This window comes from Cinclus cinclus, chromosome 2, assembly GCF_963662255.1.
Source record: "Cinclus cinclus chromosome 2, bCinCin1.1, whole genome shotgun sequence".
NCBI lineage: Eukaryota > Metazoa > Chordata > Aves > Passeriformes > Cinclidae > Cinclus > Cinclus cinclus.
The window spans coordinates 36,598,638-36,626,503 of NC_085047.1; the positions used below are offsets into that span (position 1 = coordinate 36,598,638).

Sequence of the window (27,866 nt, forward strand, 5' to 3'; positions counted from 1 at the left end):
GTACCTTTGGCAAATGAAAGTGAAATCCTGAGAGGTGTATGCTAGCATGATGCTGAAGCACTAGAGCCCGCTGAGTAGACAGCAGTGGCATAGCCTGGCTTTGTAATGCAGAAGAGAGTCAGAGCACAACACCTTGACCTGACTAAGAGACACTGTGGAGGTCTCATGTTCCTAAATATACACAATCCCAACCAGTGTGGAAACAATTAGAGGACAGAATTGTCATTAATAGCAACTATCTTCTAGACACAAGCTGTCTTCTGTCCCACTCCAGGCTGTTGAATCTCGTTCACCTTTGCCTCCCAAGTTGTATCTTGCACTTTGGCTTTGTCTCACCAGAGTAGTAAGAGAGAGATCAGAGCCAGTTCTGCTTCCCAGCAACACTACCCCATGAGGTAAAGCAGAACAGACCTGAGAGGGAGGTGTGCTGGTGGATGCTGAGGCAGGGATGACAGATGGATGGATGGTCTCAACACCAGGCAGAGGATGTGTCTTGTTATTGTCCCTCTTTCCAACCATCTCACGGGTTTCAACATTCTTCTCTCTCCACTCACCGTCCCCATTTTCATCTGTTTCAGAGGAGAGACTTCTACCCTACAGCATCCTTGCAGAGTATGGCAGCATGAAAGTAATCCCTGCTGCAGACCCTCACCCAGACAAATGGACTGATAATATAAAGATGTGTGAGTTGTGTGCGTGCAAAAGCTGTAGAATAGCCAGATGAGAGCAAATGAATGGCTGTCCTCCACTAAATGTGTACAAATGAATATAAAGCAGAGCAGAAGGGTGCACTGATCAGAACAGACAGTCCCGTCGCCAGCCCCTCCGGCTGTAGGCTGCTGCCCTCCTATGGCAAACTGGAACAGCAGTCCTGATGCCCGGATCAGTTCTCTGTATTGCTGAAACGGACCGAGTTCAGCTGCTGGTACCGGCTGACAGAAATCACAGCTTCTAAACACCCAGTTTGCCATCTCGCTGTTTGTCTGAAGTAGGAAATCATCACCCTGGGGCACTCAGCCTCTCTGCACCGCCAGGGAAGCTTTTGTGGATGGATGGCGTGTGCTGCTCAAGGAGCATTTGCTATCTTGAGCCTGCGTGTGACATTGTTAGCGTTGAACAAAAACAACCCTGCAGAGAGGGCGCGGATCTGCGGCTCTTCTCCCTTAGTGACAGCTCTTTGTTGCTATTGCTGGGGTTTGTTTCTAATGTCTGTATCTCGGCAACACAGGAGCTGTTGATTCGTGGGCCCATGAGAACCTCATGAAGGTCAGCAAGTGCAGGGGGCTGCATCTTGTGGGGCAATTCCATATGTGAGACAGACTGGGAGAGGAACTTACTGACAGCAGCTCTGTGGAGAAGGACTTGGGGGCTCTCATGTATAAAAAGCTGAACACAACCTGGCAGCGTGTGCTGACAGCCAGAAAGCCAATTGTGTACAGCAAAAGCAGCGTGGGCAGCAGGATGAGGGAGGGAATTCTGCCCCTCTGCTCTGCTGTGATGAGACCCCACCTGCAGTGCTGTGACCAGCTCTGGGGTCCCAGCATAAGAAGGATATGGACCTGTTAGAGCAAGTCTAGAGGAGGCCACAAAGATGAGCAAAGGGCTGGAGCACCTCTCCTACAAAGGCTGAGAGTTGGGCACCTTCAGCCAGGAAGAGCTTTAAGGGAAAACCCACTGCAGCCTTCCAGCACCTTGAGGGGGCTTATGAAAAGATAGAGGCTTTTTAAACAGGACATGGGGCAAGGGTTTTAAACTGGAAGAAGACAGGTTTAGATTAGATATTAAGAACAAATTCTTTTCCGGAGGGGGGCCAGTCATTGGCACAGGTTGCCCAAAGGAGGTATCTCGGAGGTATTAGATACAAACATTGTATACCTTTACTGCCCAGTTACTTTCCTGGTGAACCAATAAATATAATCATCATTAAAATTAGACTTGTATGTAATTCTAAAAAAAAAAAAATAGCTTTGTGTTCTCCCAAGCCACTAGGATTTAGATTAGATATTAGGAAAAAAATCTTTACTATGAGGGTGGTGAGGCTCTGGCACAGGTTGCTCAGAGAAGCTGTGGATGCCCCATCCCTGGGAAGTGTTCAAGGTCAGCGATGGGGCTTTGAGCAAACTGTTCTAGTGGAAGGTGTCCGTGCCCATGTCAGGGGTTTGGAACTAGATGATCTTCAAGGTGGTTTCCCTGCGCGTCACAGAGCGGAGCAGCTCCCGCGGCGCCGGCTGAGGGCGGACATGGCGGCCGGAGCGCTGGGCTCCTCCTATCCGCACGGGGGCGCTGCGCCGCCGCCTCCGGCCGAGCCCTTCCGTGAGGCCGCGGACTACAGTACCCAGCATGCCTCGCGGGGCCGACCGGAAGCGGCTGTGAGCCGGCGGAAGCGGAGGGCTGGGCCGCCATGAGGGGAGCCGGGAGCGGCGGTGCTATCCGCGCCTGGGCCGGCCCGCTCCTGCTCCCGGTCCCGGCCCGGCTGCCTCCGGCTCCTCGCAGAGGTGAGAGGCGCCGCAGCGCCGTGCTCGGTCCTCCGGCCGGCTGGCAGCCCCCGCGCCGGGCGGGCAGGCGGCTGTCGGGTCGGGTGAGGCCGGGCCGGGTGCGTGGGCGGCGCTGGGGCTGCACAGGGCGCTGGCCGGACTCGGTGTGTGGGAGCGGCCGTGAGGCCCGTCCCTGAGGCTGTGTGAGGGAGCGCTGAGCGCCTTCCCTCGGGGCTGGAACAAGGGGTGAGTTCCACGGGCGGGAGCGGCCGGGTGAGCGGCGTCTGGGGCTATCAGGTGGGGTTCGGGACGGGAGGAGTTACCGGGGGTGCAGAAGGGCGTCACCGAAAGGTGTCTTAGGTGGGGGCTTGTGGAGTGATTTTCTTAGCTCTGGGCTGGGAGAGGGGCGTCCTGTCGAGACTGCAGGAGTGGAGCAGTGGGGCCAAGAGCAGCGTGGCAAGCAACCAGAACTGTAATATCAGCTCCCTTGAGACAGCGTCTGTGCAATGTAGCTGTTCAACCCAATGAAAAAAATCCACCAATGCCTTTAGAAGACGAGAGCTATGCATTTAAAAGCTGTGACAGCTCTATGCAAACAGTGTTTTGAGGTGGTTTTCATTACTTGTATGTAGCGTTCAGTGCATCTTTAGTAAATCCATTAATAATACAGTGCTGTGGCTGGTTTAGTTACAGCCCAATCTTTGTAGTATTTGTAAGGTAGCACATAACTTGATTTATCTAGTAGTGGCACAATATAAATTCCCTGTTGTTTAAATGATATAAAGATTTTAAGTGAAGATCTGGATAAGATACAGAATAATTTGGTTAAGACAGAGAGCCAGCAGTGCATCTAGTTTCAGATAGCAGATTCAGAAGTAACAGGGCTACTTAGATAACAAAGAATTAATCAGAACAGAATCTGTAATATACAAAGCCACACAAGCATAAGGCAAAGAGAAATGTGCTTGAAATAAAAGTAGGAGAAGCAGTGAAACCTGCTTGTGGGAAGGTACATTATAAATAGAGTGGATCTTTCACTAATACATGAGGTTAACTAATACCTCTTTAGAGATTAGGTATACCTAATCTCTGAGGTATTAGATACAAACATCATATCCCTTTACTGCCCAGCTCCTTTCCTGGTGAACCAATAAATTAATTTATCATGAAAATTAGACATGCATATATATATATTTATTTTTTTTAATTGTAGCTTTATGTTCACACAAGTCACTGAAAATGAGTGATTTGGATTAGATACAAGGAACAAATTCTTTCCTATGAGGGTGGTGAGGCACTGGCACAGGTTGCCCAGAGAAGCTGCGGATGCCCCATCCCTGGAAGTGTTCAAGGCCAAGTTGGATGGGGCTTTGAGCAACCTGGGATAAGTGGAAGGTGTCCCTGTCCATGGCTGGGTGTTGGAACTAGTTGATCTTTAAGGTCCCTTCCAAATCAAACCATATTCTGTTCTGCGACAAAATAAAAAGCTGTTGGAATTAAGGCTCAGCAATTTAAATAAAATAGCAATGAATGCTTAATTGCATAAAGTGTTTTATAAGTACAAAAATTATTCAAGTGCTGTTTCCCAAATATTATAAAACAGCTGGCTGTGGGGATTTATTTGTGCTGTATCAGGGTGCTTGTCTGTTGCACAGTCACATGAATGCACTTAAGAGAGACCTGTAAGTCCTATTTAGTGTAAATTCCCTGTGGAAAAGGGATTGATGGTTTCTGGTGTGTGCTGTAACCCAGCTTTTTGTTGCAACATCCATGCAGCTTTTCTGTGATGAAAAAAGTTAAAATTAGTATATTGCATGATAAGCCAATGAAGGTAAGATTAAGGTATGTTTTGTTATTTCCAGGTTTTGCTGCCACGTTCATTAGGAAGTCGTATGATGTCAGAAGAGTTGATATCACTCCCCTGGAGCAGAGGAAGGTGACTTTTGATACCCATGCTTTAGTGCAGGATCTGGAAGCCCATGGTAAGTGATACCAGATAAATAATTCAAAGGAAAACTTTTTAATATTAAGTAGTGTGACTTTGAGTGCTGTCAGTTTCCCTAGTGTACCGGTACCTGGTGGTGTAAAATGTTTTGGCAGCCTTTTGAGGAGGTTGGTGAAGGAGAAGCATCTGATGCTGTGCCACACAAGTAACTAGGACATTAGATTTACCTCATTTGTAGCTGTAGGTCCGTTTAGGTGGTGTCTTCTAGCTGAGGAATATTAACACAGATAGCAAATGTAAAGTAACAGTAACAGTTAGAGATTTTTAGCAAAACATTTTATAGCATTTTTTTTAGCAAAAATGAAGCTCTTCAAGAAATTCCTTCTACCAGCCTGCTAAGAGTACCTAAAGGGTTTTTTCCTAATGAGAAGTATTTTCAGCAGCATGGTGCTGTGATACATTGTCAATGCCCCCACTTCTGTTGTGAGTGAGGCTGGCTGAAGACTGATAAAGGATCCATCCAGCCCTGGCAGTAGCTGTGAGTCAGAGCCTGCAGAGGAGTGTTGTAACAGGGCAGATGTGTGTCACACATCCCCTTGTATTTTCCAAGTTTCCAGTTTCTGTCTGGAGGTATTTTCAATGAGTTGGGGGTTTTAGTAACCCTCAGTGGAAATCTTTTCACAAATTTATGCAGTCCCTGAGCCACTCTAAACTGATTACTATTCAAACTTCAGACATCCACAGGTTTTGTTTATGCAGAATCTGGCATCTGTGAGGTGAATTTCATGCCCACTCAGCTCTTCTGTGGGAAGAAGGAGTGAACACTTAATCTCTCATGTCACTCACGATTATGCAAACTTCTGTCATACTGCCCCATCATTTTCCAAACAGAAGAATCCTAGCTTGTTGCATTTTTCCTGAAACAGTAGGTTTTCCATATTTTTTGATTATTCATTATGCCCTTCTGTTACTATTTTCTGCTTCTGTCACATTCCGTTCCATGTTTTCAGGGAACAGTGCTGGCATTACTTTACAACTGAATGTCCTATGAATTTGCATAGTAAAGAAAGGTGTCTGTTGTGTTCTCTGTTCCTTTTCCTAAGTAATTCAAAGGGTTTGGTTTGCTTTATTGATCCCTGCTGAGCTTTAAGATGATGCCTTCATCAGACTAGCAATTTTAAAATCCCAGTTGACAATAGAAACTTTGTGCAGTCAGAGGTTAGGACTGTTTCCACTATTTGGGTCTAATAAAAATAATAATATGTGTTAGTAGCTAAAAGGCTTACAGTAGTCTGCTGTGTTTATTTTTTTATGCTTGTCAGACTTGACAGCCTGTACTTCCCTGCATCTCTCTAGAACTGTTTTTAAAAACTGGCACTGTTATTTTCCAGTCTATGGGTAGCCATGGTAGGCTGTGAAATGTTACTTGTCCCAGGGACTGATTCAGCTATTTCTTCAAATTCTTTCAGAACTTGTGGGGTGAAGTCTGTCTGGTGCTGGTTGCTACTCAGTTCAATTTGTTCTGTAACTTCTACAAATACTTGAGTAGCACAGTGACTGGTCTTTATAGGTAAAACCACACAAGCAAGAGAGACATTTTAGTTTTTTCCCCAAGCTTTAAGCAGTTTTCAGGCTCCAGTCTCTTGCTTATGTAAATTTTTCTTCATTTTCTAAACTTTCACAAAACAGAGTAATTCCTTGCTGTGGAGGAAAATCAGCATAAGGAATTGGCAAGAGCTTTTGTAACCCTGGAAATTCAGAGAGTCTGAAGCAATACTGTCACACTTTGTAGTGGAAGGAAGCTGTCATAAAACATGTGTAGCTTCTTTAGACATGTAGACCAGTAGTGCACCTGGAGAGCACCAGTATTCTAGAAGGGAGCAGTGGCATAATTCTCTAAATAATGTGTCTTGAAAGGCATTTTTAAATGTTAATTTAGGCCACTTTTTAAAATGGGGTAGTTGAAACACAACGTATCAGTCAGATTGCTGGAAATAAATCTCTAGGGCAGAAACTCTCAGCGCTTGACCAGATCCGGCTAAAATGAGAGTAATTTTTTTCCCCCATTATTCAGCACACATCATCTTTAGCACTTCATATTTACTCCAAGCTACAGACAAAGTGTACCTGTTATCATCAGAAAGCAAAAATCCCAGTATGAGTTCATTCTGCATGCAACGGATGTAGCAGTTTAAAAATCAGTTTTGCGTATGTACCAATCTGTGGAAGACAGTTCCAATATATGCAGAATTACTTGTTACTATTCTACAGAATGCATACTTTGTAGCTCAAGGTACGTTTGGCTTTAACAGTTTGTGAAAATTCATTATGAGGCAAACTTTTAAATTATTTTTATATGTGTGAATGGTTGGATCTTGTATGAAGAAATTTGGTCTTTCTGTCAGCTTCATGTCTAGACTTTCAGTATATTAAAAGGTACTGTGCTTCAGGTTTTTGCAGCATTGTTTTTTCTAGCTGAAGTCACAGTGACTGGCTCCTGGCTGTCAGTTTCCAGTCACTGTGTGAATTCCCATGTGCCACCGCAGTTAGGTGTGGCACTTGAGCATCTCTTGCTCCTCATCCAGATTTTTTAATACCACCCTAACTTGTCATCTGTCAATTGTCCCCTAGGATTTGGGAAGGAGCAAGCACAGACCATCGTGTCAGCATTGATAACCCTGTCCAACGTCAGCTTAGACACCGTCTATAAGGACATGGTTACACAGGCCCAGCAGGTAAAAACTCATCTGTGCTGTGTAGCTGTAAAGGCTCCTGTTTGCATCTTTAAAACACAAGTGAGCAGCTCTCTCTATTACCATAAACACCTCACTGTGCCAGTTTTGCCTGAGTTTCACTTGGGATTTTAACAGATAGTTGTAGGCCCTGACCGGCTTCCACTGAAGTCTGGCTACTTCATTGAACACAATAAAGTTTTTACAACTCCTGGGAAACCTTCGGTTGCATTTACACTGAGGAGCTAATATGCCTCACAATGTCTTAAAATAATCATTATTAATACTGACTGCACCATAAAAAACAGTGTTGCTGCCTAATACAATTACATGCAAATTCTCTTTAGGATGCTTTGCATGTAATAGGATTTCCAAAAAGAAAGGTTTTCATTTTGCTGAAAGAAAACCGCAAAAACAGAAGTTCTTGTCTTCTGAGATTTTAAAGGAAAAAAATAAGTTAGACAATTTTATTACAAGTAAATGCCAGTAAGATAAAAATTTATTAGGCTGCAGTTCAAATTTTAATGAAAGTTTAATTACATTAAGTGATTGAAGAAGAATGGCACATAATTTCAGCTTGCACAGCCTTCTGGAGCAATGATCAAAACCATCACTGTGCATCGAAGAATCCCACAGCCATGTGTCATTTTCCATGCTAAATGGGAGGGTAACTTCCATATGCTGGGTGAAGGAGTATTGCTTTCAGCATTTTAATATACTGAGTTTCTTCCTTTATTTTCTGGTTTGGTTTTTTTTTCTGTGTTTATACATAGTGGTTGAATTCTGAAATTGTTAGTTCAAACCCCAGGAAGGTTTTTTTCAGTGCTTTTTAACAGTGTTTTATTTCTGTCCGTCAGACTTTGAAGCTGGCAGTATGGTACTCATTCAGTCTTTGGCTTTCAATGAATTCATAGGCAAGAAATGGAAGTGCTTAGTAAAAGCTGCGTTTAGACCAACAATTAATGCTTCTGAGTCTACTGAATGTTCATTGAAAGTGGAAGACATTGCAGGACTGACCTGTAGTTTCAGGTCTATTTCATTTCATTGCTATTTGGATTAATACCTCTGGCCTTTTTGCTTAAGTTCAGAGTTGGTGTATTAAAGCAACAGAAAAAGCACAAACCTTTTTAGTGTTTCAGACAAGTTGCTGGTATGAAATTGTCTGTTTCTGTCATGTTCTTGTTAGAAAGACTCCCTACTTTTTTGCTTTGCAGTAGCTAATTTCATCATTTCAAACCTAAACATTTTTTCTTTACTTGCAAGAAAGAGTGCACCATAATCAATGGCATATTTTATTTTTCAAAGGAGATAACTTTACAGCAGATAATGGCACATTTGGACTCCATTCGAAAAGATATGGTCATCCTGGAGAAAAGTGAATTTGCAAACTTGAGAGCAGAGAACGAGGTACTAATACATATTTTTCATTAAGCAGTTTAGTTGCACTATTTGTTGCATTTTACCTAATGTACGGTTCTGTGGAACAAAATTTAAATGCAAAAGTAATTCTGGATGCTGTTATCAGTATTGAAGAGTATTTATAACTTCAGAGATCACATCAGAATATATTTCATGTGCTGTGACCTGCTCTGATCTTCTGTAAAGGATTATAAGATGTGTACCTTTTTTCATCTTCTGTAATTTTATTTAGGGGTAACTGCTAGTTTCTGGCCATTAACCATATAGTGCAGGGAAAGGAGTCAGGCATTCCTTTGCAACAATTTAATTAATTTGGTGATTGAGACACATTCTGCTTTTACTTCATGGTATTTTGGTATTTCTCTGCTGTCTTTTTTTGACTCAGAATAACAAGATCATCGTTGTTACAAAATAATTCCTTTATTTTGAACAAAATTCTCAGTAGATTATATATGCCTGTACATCCGAACACATTAGTTAGGATATTTAATCAAGAATAAATTGTCCCATTGGGAGGAAAAATGGGGGAAGAATAATTGCACGGATGCAGTGATAGCACTTAACATCACTGTTGCGTTAAGTTTCCTGAATTTGTAAAAATCTTTTTTTTTTCTCCTCTGCACTTAGAAAATGAAAATTGAATTAGATCAAGTTAAACAGCAGCTAATGGTAAGTAAACAGCACGTACCTGCAGACTCCCTTTCAGGAGAATAAATAGCCATTTTTATAATCTTAATTTGTTTTAAAGACTGAAACCGGTAAAATCCGAGCTGACAGCAAGTTAGACATAAACCTGGAGAGGAGCAGGGTGACAGATATGGTAAGTTGGTCTGTGAAGATGCCCTTATTAGCTCTGTGTTGTGCTTCTGTTGCTATAGTTGTGATTTATCTTTTATCCACAGTTTACAGATCAGGAGAGAAAACTGATGGAAGCAACTACAGAGTTTCATAAGAAAGTAAGTATTGAACAAAGCAGGCTATAGTTACGCACTGCATGTTATGTAAACCCCAAACTTTGGTGAAAGCTAATACATTTATGAGTGTGGTAAAGCAAAAGGCCAGGCTCTATCACTCAGGGCTATTGTAGGTGTTTGTTGCCCATGGGATTCACACTAAACTCCAATCAGCAGAGGGAGGCATGCAAGCCTTGTCCCTCGCTTCCCAAGTACCTTGTCACAGGCTGGCACAGCTGGGATGTGAGCTATCATGCTGCCCATTTCCCAGTGTTAACTGATGAGCTGTACCACAGGGATGGTGCAGGTGCCTACAACCAAGCAGTTCAAGGGCTGGAAGTCCTCAAAGCTGCTGGAGGACAGCAAAGTCGTAAGAGGCTGAAGAGGGACCATGTCCCATCTTCAGCATATCTTCCATTTTTGTGATATGCCTTGTGAATACTTAAACCTTTGTTTTTCAAAAATGCAGGAATACTCTTCTGTGTGCTGTACATTATCTCCTTTAGGAGGCACTGGCACACCAGAGACAAGAGTCTGTCTTGAGGGTGGTGAGTCACTGGCACAGGTTGCTCAGAGAGGTCTTCATCCATAGCAGTGTTCAAGGCCAGACTGGAAGGGGCTCTGAGTAACCTGGTCTAGTGGAAGGTATCCCTGGCCATGGCAGGGGGGCTGGAACTAGATGGTCTTTAAGGTCCCTTCCAACCCAAAGCAGTCTGTGATTCTGTGATCATTAGAGTTTTTTTCTGTCTTTATCCCTTCAGCAATGTTCTCTCTCTTCTAACGTCTCTTAGCAGATACAGGTAGCAAACTGTTTCTTGTTTCTGGTAGCATAGTATTTTAGTTCAGCTTCAGAAAGTTGAGGTGGCTAGAGACCACTGTCAAATATAAGCTATCTTTTAATATTTCAGGATGCAAATACCAACAGCATTATCTCAGAAATCAGTAATAAAATTGACACTGAAATAGCATCCTTAAAAACGCTCATGGAATCGAATAAACTTGATACCATTCGCTATTTGGCAGGTATGTGACAGGCAAGGAGGTGAGTGCGGGTACTGGATTGTGGATGTATGTAACTTTTTCATTAAAATTCTTTTCAGGAGTATATGCTAAAGGAAACTTAGCATGTCTGTAGCAGCAGACAGCCAGGGTTGGGTGGAGGAGATCTCTCTCCCTCCTCCAGCTGGAAGAAATGTGACAGAGAACACAGAAGAGGTAGAGGCATGCCACAGTAGGACTAGGATTGTGCCCCGAAGTGGGATTAGGACAAATATGGACATGCTTTTAAAACTACTGGAAACCTAAATACCTTAACTAGTTTGACAGTACCTCTGCTTGCTGCAGCAGCCATTGATGTGATGGAGTTGCTACAGAGGTTTTGCTGAGATCATTTACATTAGCCTGAAAGTTTGCTATCATTCAGGACTGGTCTGAGAGTGACCTGTCTGCCTCCCCCTGGGTTTCCACACAAAATTTCACTTGTACTTTCCTCTGCCAAGCAGAACAAATTTCAGTCTGGTTTGAGATTAGTCTTCTCAATATATACATAACCAGTTAAGTTCTTATTGTGTAGGAGCTGGATAAAAAGAGAGTAATGCATTATATTTGGAAGTGAGAGTAAATTCAAAGGCAAATGTAATCAGCTTTATTCTAACACTAATTGAAACAGGAGTGTAACAAATCCAAAGGACAGTTTGTCAGGCTTCAGGAGCGCTGCCGTGTTTGACAGCTCATTTTCCAATTCATTGTCATTTTGGTTCCGTGGGAAATCTGCGATGTCTAATGTGAGCCCTGGTGCAGCCGGCTCTCCTGCAGTGCCGTTTCCAGTGGCTGGGTGAAGTAGTGAAAGCCTTTGTAGCCTGTGATGCTCTGAGATATCCAGCGCAGTTGTTGGGATGCATCCCTTAAAACGTGGCTCCTCAGGCTGCTGCACTGGGCCTCCCATCTCAGCACTGCAGCTGTGCAGGGTACGGCATCTGAGACCAGCCGCTGGTTTCTGGAATTGTTCTGTCACACCTGTGGCAATCCGGGATGTTTAGGAGACTCTGCTCTGGAATTGTTACATTCTTCCATCTGTTTGCATCTAATTTCCTCTATGGATAAAGTGGTACAACAGCATTCAGCTAATTATCGCCTTTCTTTGTTGTTTTTTTAACAGCTTCAGTGTTCACTTGCCTAGCGATAGCACTGGGATTTTACAGGTTCTGGAAATAGATCTACATGGAATAACTGAACTAAATACAGACAGAAAAGGCTACCCAGACAACGCCACTCTGGCAATCATACTTGTGCTGTAGATAACCTTGGCACCTTTTTGGTTTTATATTCTTCCTGTATAATAAAAACGTTTTCTGAATATGAAACACTAAAGAGCAAAGTAACTGGGGGGAAGTAGCCAAATAGTAATATTTCATTGCCTCCTATTCAATACTGTATTTATTTCAAAGTATTTCTTATGCTATACCAGAAAGTTTTGTAATATCTTTGAGAATTAAATTTGTTTTCTTTCTGGAAAATTCTCACTCTCAGATCCTTTCAAAATGGAAATATTAGACATTTTATATACCCTCAAATGGGAATACAGTTCCCAAATTATAGTTCCCAGGATGGGGATGCTAATACCAGACTTCAGTATACCTAATCTGATCCAAGTAAATTAATTTCTCTTGAACATAGGTTCAGCATTTTGCCTTCAGTCTTTTCCTCACTTTTTGGATTAATTGAGGCTTGGCCCTTTGGAGTTTTTATCTACATCTGTAAAAGCACACTCCAGGCCTTTACTAAGGAATCCTTTTTTTTTTTCCTTGAAAACTGATTTACATTAATGCAAAGTCTCATGTACAAAATGTCTGTATAGATTTATTTTATTTAGTTTTTTCTGCAATTTCTGTAACCTCAGAGATCAAAAGAATGAGAGAACGTCTCTGGTTTTGCTTGTCCAAGGGGAAAGGCCTCCATTCCCAGCAGCTGTGTACAGCCCTGGGGCACATAAGTGCTCTTAACTTCCCCCCTCAAGCAGAGCAGAGTATTGCCAAGGAACCTGCACATATTTTCTGGGCATAGTATCTGGCTTTTAATATGGAACTACTCAGAATCTCAGTGGTGCCAGTGATCCTCCTCCCCATTCCTCCAGACTTCTGTAATCCTGTGGGGCACACTGACCCTCCTGACCACTCTGCCTTTTGTAAGGACTTGCAACTCTGCAACAAGAGTTGTCAACACAGGTGGCTGCCTTCCAAAATTGAAGTAGCTCCATCTTGTAGAGTACCAATGCAGATACTTGGTTTGATTCTTTTAGTAAAATAATGTTTTTTAAAGTTTTCTGGATTAACTTTGAAGGAAGACTAGGCTTTTTATGGGCTAAGGACTATAGTACTGACTAGTGGCAATTTTTTTTTTTATTGCTGTTCTATTCTGTTTACAGTTGAACTTGCTGGTATTCTGCCCAATCTTATATTCTCTGCATTAAATTATTTATCCTCTTCATTCAGGAAAATAAAATTAATTTCTTATATTTGCTGTCTGGCTGAGAGTTTCTGCATGAAAATTTAGCATTAATGGTGACACAGGAACTAGCTCATCTGGTGCAGCTTCTCACCACCATCATGTCACACACCATGAACTAGGCTCTTGATGCAAGGCTTATGCTATTAAGTCAGCATGCCTCTCCTTCATGGTGCACACAAAAATGTGGATTTTTATTTTTCAGGATCTTTGAATTCTCAGAGATTAACTTTTCTTTGGTACTAAGGAGAGGACAGATCAGAACTGACACACTAAAATAATTAAGTCCCAAAATGAGGGTTCCAGAGGGAAAGTAATTTCACAATAGCACACAGCAGACAGGAAAATTTTTGTATGTGTACTCATTAAATGAATTCTAGGTGTGGAAGAGAGGTCAGGGTTGCCCTTTCTTACCACAAGCTTCCCCATAACTTAGTAAATCCTTTGGCCCTGAGTTAGACTCTGAGACGAACTGCTGCAAGTCATCTGGCACCTTGCAAAGCAGTTGCTTTCTGCCTTCTTTAGGAACGACTAAAGATGAAAATCAAGGGGCCTGGCACCTCGCTGCAGCTGAGAGGTAATTCTCCCATCCAGCTCCCATTCAGCTTCCACACTGAATACACTAGAAGGTAATGTGCACTTTTCCCATCCTAGGGTAGTAGTACAAAATAGACCAGTGGATGGAGATAACTTTCCTCAGAACTGTGAGGGCCTGTGACTTTCCTGTTTCTAGGCCAGAGAACTGAAGAACTAAAACCGTAGTTCAGGGAAAGGAGCAGACCCACAGCTCATCTGTGAAGCTGGGCCATGCAAACACTGCCATTATCTGTAATACTGCTTTTATACCTCCACAGCGTGCTGCCCCTCCTTTGAGGTTTGTTCCTCAGCGCAGTCTCACTCCTGGGCTGCAGGCTGGCTGCTGCTTCATTTTCCTTTTGTCTTTGCAAGACTTGGCCATTGTCTCCATTTCCTGAAACAAAGAATACTGCAACCATTAAACAGCAACCATTGAAAGGATGTAAAAATAAACATTTGTGAGTAACCACAGAAAATACTGTGTTCAGACTGAAGCTGAGGGCAGAGCACAGTCCCAGGGCATGGGATGGCAGCACAGCAATGTGAGACTTGAAGGTCCCAGAAAGGCAGCTTGGTTAGAAGGAGACGAAACAAAACAAAACAAAAGACAAAATGTTTGCCAGCCTGGCAATCACAAGGCTGAGAAGCAGAAACATCCTTGAAAAAGTGGAGCTGGCCTCTGCCATAGAGCTGTAGCACTTAGCATTCACAGCCTGAGATTCCACCAAGAAGCACAAAAACAAGGAACTGCAGAAGCAATTAACTGAAGAGGTAGAAATAGTCTGGGAAATAAAAAATGCTCTGAAAGAACAGAAGCACCATAATCTATTGCCTGTAGAGGTGAGAAGTAAAAAATTGGAAACACCATCATCTACTGGTTGCTTCCCTCTTATGTCTCTATTATATAAAAAGAGCTTAATTTTTAATTCAAAATAGAGCCTCTGTCTGAGAACTTCCAGTGCTGTTTGGGAAAGGAACGGTACACACAAACTGAATTCTCTCCATGAATTTTCTATGAGATCTTGGACTCTCATTCAGTATGTGCCTGACTGACTCCAGACACTGTGATGTGGATCAAATCCCTATTACTGAATCTGTCCCTGTCTGGGGACCTACGGTAGCAATCTCTACACCCCTGCAGGCTGGGTAGCCCTTTAGGTGGTGACAACACAGCTCCTGAAGCACCATTCGAGACACAGACCCCGGGTCCCAGCCAAGGAGAGTTGCCAATCACTGGATATGCAGTATGGAAGTACTCAGGATCAGTCCACTCTTTGAGAACATTAAGATGAAGAAGAATGATGCTTATCTGCCAGGGTACAGAAAGAAACTGATATCCTTCCGCAGCAGAGACACTGTCAAGGACAGACAAGGGCTCCTGCTCACTTCAGTGTCCCGAGCTGAAAGCTGTAGCACATGCTCTCTAGTATTTCCTAGCACTGTGCCCACTAACAGAGGGAACAGAGACACACGAGCAGCTGGCAGTGGCTTCTGTGCCACGGCCAGGGGAGCTGGTGTGGCACTCACCGCGGAGGCAGCAGAGGCCGTGCGGGTTTTCCCCCGGCCCTGTCGGAGCCGGCTTATCTCAGCGCGGTAATCATCCAGCTGGCTCTCCAGCTTCTCCCGCCTGACTCGCTCATACTCCAGCTGGGCCTCCAGCTCCCGCACAGCCCTGCCAAAAGCAAAGGAGTCAAGCGGAGTAAGCATGAAGTACATCCAAACCTGTCCCGCCTGCTGCACGTGGTGCTGTGCCTTTGCCAGGGAACAGGTCAGTCACGCAGAAAGTGGCGCAGCACGCCTCACGCCAGCTGTGCTCAGGCTCCGGAGGCTCGGTGACAGCGCCGAGCCGCAGCTTTCCCACCTCGGCTGCCAGCGGGGCTCAGCGCGACGGGACCACCAGATGGAGCCGTCTGCCCACACACCGAGCCCGGGCAAGCTCCAGCTGCGGGGGAGGGAAAAGTGCCCAAGCAGCATCGAAGTTACCATGAAAGAGAAAAAGCACACAGCCGGCAGGCAGCATTCTGTAAAGGTCAGGCACAGCTTTCTCATTCACATCTGGTGCTTCTACACCCTTCCTATTGATTGGTTTAGGCGCGGATGAGGAATACTCAGATGACAGCTTTGCACGACTGGTTTGTACACACTTGCACAAGATCTCCCTGGTCACACCCTCAATGGCTCCTAAATTATTTGAGATTCCTGGAACTGTTTAGCTGACACATAAACTGAGAGTTTGGAGTTGAGCCGGCTCTCTCCTGTATCAGGATGAATATCACAGCTTACGAGGGTGGAAGATCAGTAAAAGGAAAGGGAAGGTATCTGCCCTGTGCATTCAAACAGTACAGCAGGAAAGCTCTCAGCCAAGACCCAGCATGTTTCCCTGTTTCCCAGAGTGAAGAATTCCTGACTCAGGCCCTTTGAGCTACCAATCAGCCTTACTGACACTGCAAGAATGGCCTGTGCTCACTGCTCAGGGGACAGCTGACCTCTTCCATGCTTCCAATTAAAGAACCACAGCTCCTGAACTGTGTGGCACACTCGTGGTGACAATTTCCTGCAATGAACCCTGGTTAAAGTACTGTGAAGTGGTTCACACCAGGCCTCTTACAGTCAAAAAACCTGGACTAAAGCAGGAATCTTTAAAATCCGCTAAAAAAGTGGCCCTCCCAAGTGGCAACACCTTGCTTTTTATCTAGCAAAATGGTGTTGTCATTAAGTATTTTATCAATAACGAGGTTTTCTGGACTATGAAAAAAGCATTCTGGGGTTTATCCACAGATCAGTGCCCTGAGAAAGGTAGGCAGGTATGCTGAGAAGCCCCATTTGCTTTTCAAAAGGATAGTTTGGGGCTAGACATATTTTTTAGCCTTCACAGGTGTGAAAAAGCTTCAGAGAGCCTCACAATTTTTCTAGTTTAGCCACACATGCCACAGAAATCAACACCCCTTAAAGAGCCCCAGCAGAACCTTCTAATAGACACTGCTAGCCTTTGAGCAGCTGCTCTATCCAAAATGAACTTTCATGTCTGTCATTAATCAACAGTGACTTTCCCGTCATTAAAACCAGATTGCTCTGACCTTTCCATGTAAGCATCAACACCTGAGCTGGTCACCCTCCTCCTTTAAAACCAGGAGAGACACTTCTAGAAGTGATGAATCTCATCCTGAAGTACATGTCAAATTATGCCTTGGAAGTGCCTACATCTCTCCAAGAAGCTGAAAAAGGAGCTTACAAGAAGTAACTCAGATGCAGGTGTCTGTTATCTATTGTATACATATCAAGTTTAAGGAAGATGGACTTTCAGCATAAGCCGAGTCAAAGGGTGATCTGAAACCAAAAGAAATCCTGACTTCAGTCTCCTGGGTCAGACATGGCTGTTAAACAAACACAACTGCTCTCTGTGATACTTACTACCTGCTCCAGATCCACACAGACTGCTAAGTCTTGATGGCATATAAGCTCCCCAGACAGCCTCCTCTCAGTGACCAAATCAAGACAGTGGTTTGGGCCGGCCCAAACACATTATGAAGGTGGTTATGTACAGAGACCGAGAACAGAAAGTAGCCAAATCTTTGACAGGCAGACATGGAGACAGGCCTGTCTTTGGAGGCTGCAGTATTGTTAAATCTCGGATAGACTTTTCTTTGAAATGTAAACAGTGTGTCCATCAAATCACCTGACCAATCTAACAGAACCATTTGATTTAATGGAGACACTGAGAATTAGGTATCACAAGCCATGCTTCACATGCAAGGGCACATTTGCTAATAGCTTTTTTCTGTGATCTGGATACAAGCTAATCCTTTCTTGAGCACAGAAATATATTGCAAATGAACGGAAATGTTAGCAGCTCTCTGAATAATCTCTGCTGTATATGCACTTCCATCAAAGCCATGCTAAGACTATTTCCTATATTCAGATTTCCTGAAGGGCATGCGTATCTTTGGCATCCTCAGTGGAAACAAAACAGCCAGAACCTATCAGATCTATTGCACATATCTGCAGAAAAACCTGAAGACCTAACAAATGATCTCACACAAGAATCATGGAACTATAAAGCACTTGTGTTGTGGGGCTGATCCTGATGGTACAAGTTCAGAAATGGCCAGACAAATTGCTGCAGTTAATTTCTTTTGGCCTGGTTGAAGCTGCTAAGTGGAAAAGACAGACTGGCCAAAGCAATCGGAGTGTAAATCAGCTTTAAAGGAGGAATTAAAATGGGCCTCACAGAGTTAAACATTATCAGGGCAGAATGACCTTACTTCTCACGTTTCCTTTCTTCTTTTTTCATCTTCCTCTCCTCTTCAGTTACTCCCCCCAGCTGTCTGTAGTTGCTGTAGGCAATTTCTAGAAGCCACTGAAGTTCTTTAATCTTGTGATAGGCCCTTACTGTAAGACACAGTTCTCCAGGTAGGTAAAAGGCAAGGAGAAGACAGTCATGCTGGAATCCTATAGTCTGGAAAATAGTCTCACAAACACAAGAGCAAAAATCACACTGCTCAGCAAACATTGAGCTACACCTGACACCCACACTGCAAGCAGATGTCAAAAACAAATAGCAATCCAACACTGCTGCACCAACATGGATTAAAATGGTGTAACAATTATGATCTGATTGCCTACTGCTTGCTTTCTAATATTGTACAGTTTGTTTCAATGCTCAGTATTACAGATACCGTCAACCATCTCATGGTATAAAAAGATCAGAGCAGTTGGCAGGAACTGTCCTAGTTAGGACTATAATGTCTTGATACAACTTTTGCAAACAAGGAATGATGGAAATACAGTGCTTACGGCGTGCATTACTTTTCTCTGCTTTATCCAGGGTTAAATCTTCTTTGCTATCTGTACTCCCTTCCACCCCATGTGTTTCAAAAAACTTTACGTTGTTTGCATCTAGTTCTTCATCACTACAGTTATTGTTTGCAGTTCTTGGAGTCAAAAGTTCCACAGCTGCCAGATGGCCAAACCTGCACAGAAAACAGTTAAAATCTGGAAAAATATGTGTGGTAGAAACTCTCTGAATCTGTCCATGCTCCCATTTATCAGAGGGCTTTCAGGACTAAAAGAAGCACTGTACACACACTACAACTATCTGCCTATTTTTGTAGTATTCTTATGGCACAAGCTCTGCCTCGATGGAATCTCATGGCAATGGCTCCTACATCAGAGGCATCTCTTCCTTTTTCAGGATTTTTATATTGAATCTTACCAGACTCTGCATTATTTTTATTAATGTAAAAAATTCAGCTGGCCCCTGCTACTTCTCATTTACTTTGTGCAGCAAACTGTGAGTATACAGGCTCACAACTGTCCTCTTGCAAATGAGCTAGACTTCCTCTTTTGTGTCTGACCTCACTAAAAAGAAAATTAAATTGAGTGAAAATTAAAACCTTTTATAGCTACAATATTATAGGTATAATACAGCCTTGCTTATCACTCAGAGCTGGAATCCATGGGCCTGCTCTGTTCTTTCTCCATCACTGAAAATCAGGATTAATTCAAACAAAGCTGACATGATATTGATACACAAATAGTAAGTAAATAAATGTCAGAGCTACAGGATATGTACTGCTACCTCTTGGCTACATCCTCTGGAGTCTCTCCAGCATAATTTGTAATGTCACGGTCAGCTCCCATTTCAACCAACCACTGTAAGCAATGGATATGCCCCTGTTCAGCAGCTAAGGGAAGGAAAGAATACACAAGTCAATTATATACAACTGAAGTGTTTCAAACCTAAAATGTCCTCCTCTTGCCATTATTTGACATGTCAGAGATTGGGTTCACTAGGACACCACATGGGAGATACTATTTCAAGAGGAGCCTGTGTGTCAAGACACTGACATCACTTGGGTACACAGAGTCTTGGGGAAGAGATGCAGTATGGTTTGGTGACTCTTTCTAGTTCTAGAAATGAACTGGCAGCTCTTGCTGGACACAAGCTAAACTAAACTTGTCCAGTCTCAGGTACAAAGCACAAGAAACACAAATAACTGCTGCTCTAGTAAGAAAGGCCTCTATGTCACAGTTTGGCAGCCAAGTGCTGTCATCTTTCCTGGCTTTGGGCTCCCAGGCATCAGACACAGCTGGCTGCCTCAGTCTGTGGTGTGTGCTGCTGTCTCAGAAGAGAGAAGAAGGGCTTTGTGATGGAGCTAAAGGCACAGCATTTCTTGGGGAAGACACTCAAGGCAGCACCTCCCAGCAGCACCCTAGCACAGCCCTACTCATATGACGTGCCATGGCCGCTGCTCCCTCCACCTGGTGCCAGGAACAATGTGTCACTTATGGAAGATGGTATTTGGCAAGTCTAGATGAAACTGTACACTGATTTTCTCAATGGAAAATAAACCCATTTCTTGACAGCACTCCGTTTTAAATATTTGTTATATCTGCTTTCTTACTGAGGTGAGGAAATGAAATTACAACATCAGCATGTAAATACTGGGAATGAAACTGTAGGTCAGCATCATTCCAACAAAAGAAAGTGGGATTTTAAAATCACTACATACCCAATTTTTTTTTTTTTAATGAGAACTTCAGTTATGTTTCTAAAAATTCTACCACTTATACCTAGTCAAAAAGAAATGTAGGAAATGTGTTAAAAGCATATTATAAAATGCTTCCTTCTTTCTTTTGCCTTTTGTTTCTTCTTTCAGACAATATTGTGAAACCCCCAAACACAAAAGGACCAGTTTTTTCTGTAATGCTAGCATTCCACTACATGTCAAAGTGTCAATCAGAAGTTTACCTTTCTTCACAGCATCCTACCAAATGACTTTGTTGTGGTTTTCACAACTTATCCCCACAGTACTGATGTGTTCAGTAAATAAAGGCCCAGACCACAATACAGATCCTTCTTATACTTAGCCAGCCACATGTTTCTAAAAGCCACATCTTGTTTGATTAGAAAAACTCACAAAACTATTTATTTACATAAAATTAAGTGAAAATTAAAAGCTTTTATAGCTAGAATACAGCCTTGCTTATCACTCAAAGCTGGAATTCATGGGCCTGATCTGTTCTTTCTCCATCACTGAAAATCAGGATTAATTCCAACAAAGCTGACATGATATTAATATATAAATAGTAAATAAATACATGTCAGAGCTACTTAGTTTTCCATTTAGATGCTGATTTCTCTCTATTGTAAGCTCTTTTTTCTTCACTTGAGCTTGGTTATATTGTTTTTTAAGTGTCTCCCATTACAAAACACCAGGTTTGAGGTTGCCTTTCCAGGCCCTTAAGAAATGAGATGCTGTTTTTCATTAAGTTAACCTGATATGCAGCCACTTGAAAAACAAAGTAAATAAATCAGCCACAAATAGTAGCAAGCTGAAACACAAACCATACTTACTGACCTTTGTGCAGGAGAGTGGACCCCTTATTGTCCCGCTCATTAATACTGACCACTCCACTTCTCACCAGTCTTCTAACCACTAACAAGTCCCCTTTGACAGCAGCATCATGAGCTGGGAAAGCTAAAACTGAAAATGAAATGCACATGTTTCCAAGCAGATGCCAGCAGTTCTACTGAACACGCTGGTATTTGTCTCACGGCTCACCTCTCTCATTGCAATTTATGTATTAACACTTCTGAAGTAGCAAGGATAAAGCTCATTAATCAGCTAAAATGCAGCTGTGTAACCAGCAGTGCTCACCAGACACTTGACTAAACATGTCTTGGTTATGGCTACAGGCATCTCATCCAGCTAAGAGATTAACTTCACAGACCTGAAATAACAAGAAGTACACCTTTGTGTACTTCTACAGATTTACACATAATGCCTTTTTAAAGTGTGTCTTGATCCATACTCACCTTCCTGTGTCTCTGGATGTTCCTTCTCTTTTTCCATACTATCAATATATTTCAGAATATTATCTTTGTAGAACCGTTCAGCCAAGTCCCTTGGAGTCTCTCCATGGTCATTCCTGGCTTTCAGAGTGTGCGTAACACCAGCCATTTTCCTGACCAAGAACTTAAAGCAATGCAAGTGTCCTTCCACTGCTGCCAGATGTGCTACAGCACAAGTGAAACAAATGGTGTTAGAGCTGAGCCAGGCTGCCCACTGAGAAAGCAATGCTCTCACCACTGGTTAGAGCTGGCTCATCTACCAGCACATGAGCCATCCTACACTGCACAATGGGAAGAGCAGCCTCAGCTTAACTGGGGATGTTCAGCTCCCACCCAGGACAGAATTCAGCTCTAGGCAGAGGAGGTAAAGCTGCCAAGGATGGGATCTGCAAAGGTGGTTCCCTGGCAGAGCTCACTGCAGGAGACAAAACAGACTCCCAAGCAAGGCCTAGCTCAGAGTGCAGTGCTGGGGCCTCACCTCCCCCAGGAACACGGATCCCTGCTAACAGCAACTGCCTGATCCCACTGTCCCAGGGATACTCCTTATAGGGGGACAGCAAGCAGTGTCTTTGATTAGGAGCTAAGGCCATTTCTGCTTTAGGCTCTATTGTACCACCACAAACAAGCTGCATCACACCTTTGGTTACCCCACCTATAAAATGAGGACAGAGATAGGTGCTTTACTGGACAAAATATTTTAAGGTACATTCCTCACGTGACCTTTAGGCTATGCAGAGGTTTTACTTATTTAATATTACTACAGTGCTGAGCCTACAAAAAAGTAAGAGGTACCAAATACATGCTGACTCATTTGACACAAGTTATAACCTCTAATCCCATTAATGAGAACTTGCCAAACAAATGCTCATTATGATCTATCACTCCAAGAAAATGCTCTGTAACAGCTGGCTGATGTTCTGAAGGTAAAAGGATTAGTTTGTCTCCAGGTAAGAATCTCACTATCTTCAAAATAAACAAACAACTCAGGACCCAAAAAACCCATGTCACTTCATTTCTGGCACACAATCTCTATAGCAAACCAAACCATCCACAGATTTCCAGAGCACAATTGCTCTACAAGGTTATGGATACTGGGTTTACAGCAGGATGACAATACCTCTGTACAGGTAATTGTTTAAAATCTGAGCTTCAGCTTTTGCCATTGTCTGAATTTTAGTCAGTGCGTTAGGTTCTCAGGGAGAAGGGGAAAGAAGGGTACCATGCTAAAGGTAAGTCAGCTAGTGAAAAACTGACTTAACCCTTACGAATCCATTTTCAAATACCTAAAATCTGTTGGTATCCCAACTTCTCTGTGTTTCACCTTGTCTTTTATAAAATCAGACTACCAATATTCACTCTTGTCAAAGCCACAAGTTAAAAAATTGTGTCTGTGAAAAATATTTAGTATAGGTTTGACTAATGAGCAATTAAAGAAGCATGGATGTGGCCCAAAATCGAATACAGAGAGAATGCAAATTGAAATGTTCAGTTAATAAGCACAGCCCATTCTGTACATTGAATGAGCCACAGAACTTTTTTTCTTCCAAAATATTAGCAAGCAAATCAGCAAGGATAGTTAGACCCTTTGTTGTAACACAAATATACAAAAGATGCAGCCAGTTTTTAAGTTTCAAGTACCTGGCACTGCAACCTCAAAAAATTTCTTCCAGTATTCTCTTAGGAAGAATTATAGCATGGTTCAGCTAATCTTGAAGCTGAAGTGTGTAAAGATAATTTAAGTTCACTCCTTTTACACAAGCAGACAACAATCTGGTTTGCACAGTACTTCTAGTAATCTGTTATTAGCCATGTTCCAAACTATTCTCTTTCCCTCAGAAGATATGATCAAATTAAACAGAACAAAGGTTGGAAGACCAAGCTTCTGTAGATGTCAAAATACAACAAAACCAGTTTTCTACTAACCATTTTATACACAGCATTTAAGCAGAAGTATGCTGGCATCTACTTTCTCACCACAGAAGTCTGTTACCAAGGAAGTGTTCCCAAATGCAAACAAAGCTGCTTTCCATGCTGCCCCCAAGGCACCTAACATCGTGACCCCTTATTGCTTATGCACCAGATCTCCTGCTGGGATGCAGGAGCCTCACATCCTTTTACAAGACCCGGGTTTGCAAAACAGAACATGGCTATCTGTTTCCTACGTATGTAGTCCTTAGCAGAGGGTAAAAGATTTTAAGAAGGGATTTATAAAGATAACTCTATACAAGTTATAGAGAAAAACATATGCTCTTTGGAACAAATAATGATACAAACCATAAGAAGGAAAATGCTAAAAGGGAAAGGACGCAAGGAGAATCCAAGACCAGATCAATACCATTGACCTTACAGAGGATACTGAGGCAGTGGTATGGTAGGGAGAGGGATGCTGAAGAAAACACAAAAAGCAAGGAACAGTCACTAGCAAATTTTTATGCTGAAGTAAATACACTGATAATTATGAAAAGAAATTACACATAATCCAGAAAAATAAGTGTTCCAGAAATCAAGATGAAGAAAACACAGGAAAATGAAAACAATTGTTTTACAAAAATCAGTTAAGAAACAATGGGGATACAAAAACTTGTATGCAAACACACCAGAACCTCATTACACTGGCACCAATTCAACAAGCAGCACAAAGCAGCTGAAACTGCCTCCCCCTCCACCCATCCTTCTCCTGTGGCCTCCACTGGCACACAAGCCCCATCACACACACAGGAAATGCTGCTCACCTGCTCCCAGTCAGGTTCAGCCTGCTCCCCATCCCAGCATTCATGAGCTCTCATTCTTGCTAGCAGCAGCTAACAGGAAGTGAATGGGATACCAACAGAGCAATGCTCTGGATTTCAAAAATCCTCCCATCATTAGAAAAATGGACTATCTATGTGGATTGCATGGAATCAAATAGCAAATGCTGCTGCTGTGAATTAGTTATAATTTGCTCAATCATCGTATTTCCTAACAACGGTAAACCAAAGGTTTAAAAACATAGGATTTATCCTGATATACCTGGAAGGTTTCCATTGTTATCCACATCATCTACACACGCTCCCCATCGAACAAGAAGCTGCAAACACCCCAAGCGACCGTGAAAAGCAGCATAATGAAGAGGTTTCCAGTCATTCCTGTCTGAAACATTTACATCCTAAAATGAAAATAGCAGGTTAATTCATTCATTTCTGAATCTTAGATACAAAACAAATTTTATATATGGGAATTGACTGTTGATTGTGTTAAATTATTTAAATCAAACAGAATAATGTTTTTCAAAGTTCATGCATTATATGCAGTTCCAGTTTCAAGATAGGTGCTTTTCACAGGTGTTTGCTTTTACTTAATACTCTTAGAAAAGGTGCATTTTTAGACATGCTTTTATCATCATAATGACCTGTATTCGTCATTATTCCTTAAATATGTATCTGGACTAATTTTTTTTTTTTTTTTTAGTTTATGTCTCCTTTACTGTAGAAGTTTTTTAGAACTGAAAAAATCAACATCATCCCAGTACCTGATGTTCATTTAATGACATCCGCAGTGCAAGGTGATTTACTCACATTACTGATTCTACATTTTTAATCATTTCCCTAAACGTACATCACCATCTAATAAAATGGAAATTTACCCACGGAATGAATTCCCCCACAATAACTAATCTACAGCCCTAAATCCCAGTGCAAGTGAGAGAGAGCTTTGCTTGGGAAGAGCTGCCGGGCTGTGGCTGTGCAGGGAGTGCAGGCAGGGGTCTGTCTCACCGCCCCTGCACGCAGCAGGGTCTGCAGGGTGTACGAGTGCCCGTGGGCTGCGGCCAGGTGCGAGGCCGTGCACCCGCGCTCGTCCCGAGCTGCTGCGTCCACTCCGCTCACTAACAAGGCCTGAAAGAAATGCCAAGCACAAGTTCATTTCACAAGCTGAAAAAGCAAACATTTCCTAGAAGGATGGTTTATGATGACCAGCGGGGTAACTCTGGGCTGACCTCAGGGGCCTGGTATTGCACAAGATAGATCTGTTTGCACAGACAGCACAAATGAGTGCTCTGGTTTGAAAATGACTACCTTAATTTGAAGGTGTTGACATCGAGACAAGCTACTCGTAGCTCCATGAGGGGCTCCCTCAGCTGATCTTCATAATGAATTTGTCCAGTATTAAGGTCTGCCCTACTATCTTTTGCAGGAGAGTGAGTATTTGCAGTACCTGCATGCAGGCATCCTGCCCTCGGATGGCCGCGAGGTGAGCCACTGTCCAGCCTCTCACGGTCACACGCGTGGTGTCAGCTCCGTGCCAGAGCAACCACTGAAGGCACTGCTCAACAAACCAAAGACTTTTTTATTTACCTGTTCGCATCATGTCTCTGAGGCACATTTCAACTAGAATTTACCCATCATAGTTACATTTCAAAACAGTGTTGGAATACTTCCTTATGGAAATATGAGACCCCAGAGCACGTCTTAAACAGGTGTTAGTGCATTAGAAAGTTATGGGTAAGTTATACTTTCCAGGTTACTCCCAAGAGTACAAAATGTGCAAACAGCCTACTAATTCAGATCCTAGAAGTGATGTTACAGTATGACTTTTTCATTTTACTCTTCCAGATTTAAAACATATTCTGTGAGAGTATTCACATGGCATTGGAAAAAACAATGCAAACATGCTCACATGAATTCCAGTTAAAATTACTGGCAGGAAAAGTATCATGTACTAAATTTAAAGACCCATTTAATTTATTTGGCTTCTTAGGCATATGTAATCCCATATTTCTTCTCACCCTTCCATGGCCTAGTTTTGTTTCACCTTTTTCCAGCAGATATCTTTGCTTGCAATGGAAAGCTTTATAAGCTATCCAAAGACAGCTAGTTAGAACCTTTTATTATATATTATTATGGTTTATTATCTTCTTTCAGGGCATTTTACAGCTCTGATTCCTCCACTATTTCTGCCAAGGATCTTAGTGACAAACAGATGACAGATAATTCAATAAAGCCTAACACCCTGATTGCAAAGTAGGAGAGTCACATGAAAAATGGCAGAACTTAAAGAGGCAGAAAGGGTGGGTAAGCACTCTGGTTTTGGGGCTGACACGATTAGCATTTTCTTGACAGTGCCTCTACATTCCAGAAGCAGCACTGTACTTAGCAATTCTTGAGTTTAGCAATAATGTCACGTGTTTTCTTTTGGGACATGAATGGCCTTGCTGCTTCAAGGCTAGAGTGCCACGAACAATGAACAAGGAGGCTGCAAAAAGGTGAATGTTGTGCTGAACACAGCAATTCAGTCCATCTGAAAGTTCAAAATATTGATGCAAGCACCAGCTTATTTCTACATTGTTATTCAACATTTTCATTTATTAAAATAAAATGTATTAGGACTACTTTTATGGACAATGACACATGGAACATTGGCAAGCAGAATGAACATATTTACATGTCACTTCTCACCTGCTTCAGTCACCTTCAGAACATTTTACACATCCTACAGGATTTTCTAGGTGTCTCAAGAGAAGGAGAAAACGCAATAGAGACAAAAGAAGGTCATGAGTCTGAAAGGGAGCCATAAGGCACATTTTGCTCAGAGTAAGAAAACCAATGATTTCATAAAATATGGCAAAGTTGATTAGGTAAATTGCCTGGGGCCTCGGAAGGAAAAAAATAAAAATAAAACCTAAAATCCTGTACTCCTGCTCTTGGTGAATGTATTTCATAAGAAAAACAGGCAGAGATTATTGATTCAGTCTGATCAAAGCAATGTTGTGTTCAGCCTCTCACAAAGAAGTAAACATAGACTTACAAAAGCCCAGCTATGCCTATACACTAAGGTAATGTTTTACCTCCAGACTTCCCGAGTGGGCAGCACACTGCAAGGGTGTGAATTTGTGAACTACATCCATCTCATTAATACTGGCTCCACTTTTTATCATCGACGCAAGCTGTTCTACATCCCCAGCTTTCACTGCTTCATGCACACTAGTATAATTTTGCTTTTTCTTGACAACTAGTGAAGAGTAATAAAAGGGCATTAGTCCACTGCTTAAATCAGCAACATTTAAGAGATAGAGAATGCGTGATGAATCAAAGAAATATCAGAATTGGCATTCATGGCACAGAATCAAACTCCAAATGTAGAAGCAGTAGGGTAAAAGAAAAAAAAAAGTCTTCTGTCACCAGGCCATGGGATCAAATAACCTGGGTCCTCCCTTCAGGCCTTTCCACTGATTAACTGCATGAATGGAAACAATAACAATTACATATCCAAAACCTCTTGCAACATCTTGATACCTTGATAAAGCTTGTAAACAGAAATACAAGATGTAAGTGGATCCAATGGCTAAGGGGTCTAACTTCAGATAGCCAAGCATGAAAGGAACCTAAAGCAATTAATATTCACCTTCTTCAGTAGTCATCATTCCGGTACCAA

General features: G+C 42.4%; 2 protein-coding genes across 12 annotated transcripts; one reads left to right on the forward strand and one right to left on the reverse strand.

The window, feature by feature from the left end:
* Positions 1–2,389: 2,389 nt before the first annotated feature.
* CCDC90B (coiled-coil domain containing 90B) lies at positions 2,390–19,970 on the forward strand. 8 transcript variants are annotated; one of them, XM_062487525.1, is made up of 10 exons: positions 2,390–2,495; positions 4,337–4,456; positions 7,051–7,154; positions 8,457–8,558; positions 9,198–9,239; positions 9,319–9,390; positions 9,473–9,526; positions 10,432–10,546; positions 13,553–13,604; positions 19,635–19,970. In XM_062487525.1, the coding sequence occupies exons 1-10, from the start codon at positions 2,402–2,404 to the stop codon at positions 19,915–19,917; spliced, it is 1,038 nt and encodes a 345-aa protein (XP_062343509.1). In that variant the 5' UTR covers positions 2,390–2,401; the 3' UTR covers positions 19,918–19,970. The 8 variants fall into 8 exon arrangements, with proteins under 8 accessions (XP_062343509.1, XP_062343513.1, XP_062343510.1 ...); XM_062487529.1 differs by lacking the exon at positions 19,635–19,970 and adding an exon at positions 13,882–14,015 and having other exon boundaries at positions 13,553–13,656; XM_062487526.1 differs by lacking the exon at positions 19,635–19,970 and adding an exon at positions 13,882–13,909.
* On the reverse strand, positions 13,911–27,855 carry ANKRD42 (ankyrin repeat domain 42). 4 transcript variants are annotated; one of them, XM_062487522.1, is made up of 12 exons: positions 27,837–27,855; positions 27,280–27,443; positions 25,650–25,757; positions 25,211–25,330; positions 24,468–24,603; positions 21,423–21,623; positions 20,965–21,090; positions 19,182–19,287; positions 18,398–18,573; positions 17,866–17,992; positions 15,140–15,275; positions 13,911–13,997 (listed from the first exon to the last, which is right to left on the reverse strand). In XM_062487522.1, the coding sequence occupies exons 1-12, from the start codon at positions 27,853–27,855 to the stop codon at positions 13,911–13,913; spliced, it is 1,506 nt and encodes a 501-aa protein (XP_062343506.1). The 4 variants fall into 4 exon arrangements, with proteins under 4 accessions (XP_062343506.1, XP_062343505.1, XP_062343504.1 ...); XM_062487521.1 differs by having other exon boundaries at positions 15,131–15,275; XM_062487520.1 differs by lacking the exon at positions 27,837–27,855 and having other exon boundaries at positions 27,280–27,470.
* Between the last annotated feature and the right edge of the window lie 11 nt (positions 27,856–27,866).